General features: G+C 61.4%; 1 protein-coding gene across 1 annotated transcript in view; it reads left to right on the plus strand.

The window, feature by feature from the left end:
• Positions 1-1,953: 1,953 nt before the first annotated feature.
• LOC105994724 (zinc finger protein OZF-like) overlaps positions 1,954-2,138 on the plus strand; it is a 13,724-nt gene continuing 13,539 nt past the window's right edge. The window contains exon 1 of the mRNA XM_013028356.1: positions 1,954-2,051. Within this exon, the coding sequence (XP_012883810.1) occupies positions 2,049-2,051 (3 nt within the window). The 5' untranslated portion in view covers positions 1,954-2,048. The remainder of the gene's footprint in view (positions 2,052-2,138) is intronic.

Consider the following 2,138-nt stretch of genomic DNA (forward strand, 5'->3'; position numbering starts at 1 on the left):
TAGAGTACTAGCCTTGAGCAAAAAGAAACTCAGGGATGGCATCCAAGCTTTGAGTTCAACCCCATGACCAGCAACAACAACAATAATAATGTCTTAGGGGCTGGGAAGGAGGCTCAGTGGTAGAGCGCTTGCCTTGCATGCATGAGGCCCTGGGATTGATTCCTCAGCACCACATAAGCAAAAAGAAAAAAGCCAGAAGTGGCGCTGTGGCTCAAGTGGTAGAGTGCTAGCCTTGAGCTGAAGAGCTGAGGGACAGCGACCAGGCCCAGAGTTCAGGCCCCACGACTGGACCCCCCCCCAAAAAAATAATAATGTCTTACATACTCTTCTGCCCCACTTGCCTTTGAATGGTGATCCTCAAATTTCAGGATCCTGAGTAGCTAGGGTTACAGGCGTGAGCCTCCAGTGCTCATCTATAACACACTTCTGGTTTTTCTATTTTTTGCTTATGTGGTGCTGAGGAATCAAACCCAGGGCCTCAGGTGTGCAAGGCAAGTGCTCTACCACTGAGCCACCCTTATAACACAATTTTAAATGGATACTTGGTTGGAGATGGGCCAGCCTCAGGAGGGTTCAACCTGGGCTGAAGTACACTAGTGGAAGAGGCGTAGTGATTCTAGAATGTTTAGGATTAACTATGGGAACCATCAGAGCACTTGGTGGTGGGGAGAAGTGGAGATGCAGTTCTGGAAAGGTAAACACACCATGCAAGACCCCCAGACCCAGGGGCCCTGTGACAGCCCGGGAGACTGGCGGGGTCCGTGAAAGGGGGAAGGCCATTGATCACACTGCCCTACTGTTTTTCAGACCAGTTGGATCACGTGCCTATAATAGTTTGTCAACACCTTCACTTTTGTTTTTTTTTTGTCGGTCCTGGGGCTTTGAACGTGGGGCCTGGGCGCTGTCCCTGCGCTCCGCAGCCCAAGGCCAGCGCTCTACCACTTGAGCCGCAGCGCCACTTCTGGTTTTCTAGTGGCTCAAGTGGTGGAGCGCTGGCCTTGAGCTGAAGAGCTGAGGGACAGTGCCCAGGCCCCGAGTTCAGGCCACACGACCGACAAAAGAAAAGAGAATCAGAGCCCATTCTGCTTTTGCCATGCGACGCATTGGCTTCCGCAGCTTGACCGCAGCGGGTGGGCACTCTGTCAGGGTGAAGGCCTGATGTGCGGGAGGGACCGTGTGCGGATCATCCAGAGCCCTTGGCTGGCTGCTGGGGGCCGGGGCCCGGCCCTTGCGTGGTGGTGACTCGTGGCCTGGGGATCCTTGCTCTGGGCAGCGTGGGTTGCGGACTGCGCTGCGCTACCCGCAAACAGACGGTACTGGCGCGCATTGCGTGCACACCGGCGTGCCCGGGCCGGCCCGCGTGGAGAGGGCGTCGGGGCCGCCTTAGCCGGCACCTGCCGCGGCCCAGCTCTGGAGGCCGCGTCTCCGGGCCTGGGGCGCGCGGGGCAGGCGCTTCCTCCGCACATCCACCATGATAAAACCGGGAGGTCAACTTGGAAGAAGCGGGGGGAGGGGGGCAGGAAGCCGCACCCCGATTCCTCCAGTGTGTGCCCACACCAGCCAGGCCCGGCCTGGCCTCAAGTCACAAGTTCTCCCTCCCCCCCCCACACTTAGGACACACTTGGGGCCCGGCTTTTCGGGGGGAGAAGAGCCGGGGAGCGCCGGAGGAGGCCCGGGAGCAGGTGTCCTCGCCGAGAGCCGGTTCTGCTCACCTGTAATTATCTGTCAGGCCGTGACACGTCCCCGCCCCGCCCTCCCCGCCGCGGCCGGCCGGGGACGCTCATTATGCATCGCGCCCCGGCCAGGTAGAGGATGGCTCCCCCCGTCACTCAGGGCTCGGGGGCGGGACTCGGGCCCCGGGGCCAATCACGGGCGGTGGGGGCGTGGCCAGGGGCGCGGGGCGCCTCCAAATCCTCGGAACTTCCTGTTTAGCGCGGCCATATTCACGGTCTCTGCTCCTGTGAGGGGGTTCGGGTGTCTCGTCACCGGTCCGTGTGGTCTTTTGACGAACTGCGTTATCCGCGAGGGGGGACCCCACGGAGGCGGCCATGGTGAGCGGGGGCCGGGCCCCGAGGGGTGTCCGGAGGGGTGGTGAGGGCCCGGCTGTGGGGGGGCAGGGCCTCGGCGGCGGGGGGGCG

Source organism: Dipodomys ordii, unplaced genomic scaffold (genome assembly GCF_000151885.1).
Source record: "Dipodomys ordii isolate 6190 unplaced genomic scaffold, Dord_2.0 Scaffold108, whole genome shotgun sequence".
Lineage (NCBI taxonomy): Eukaryota > Metazoa > Chordata > Mammalia > Rodentia > Heteromyidae > Dipodomys > Dipodomys ordii.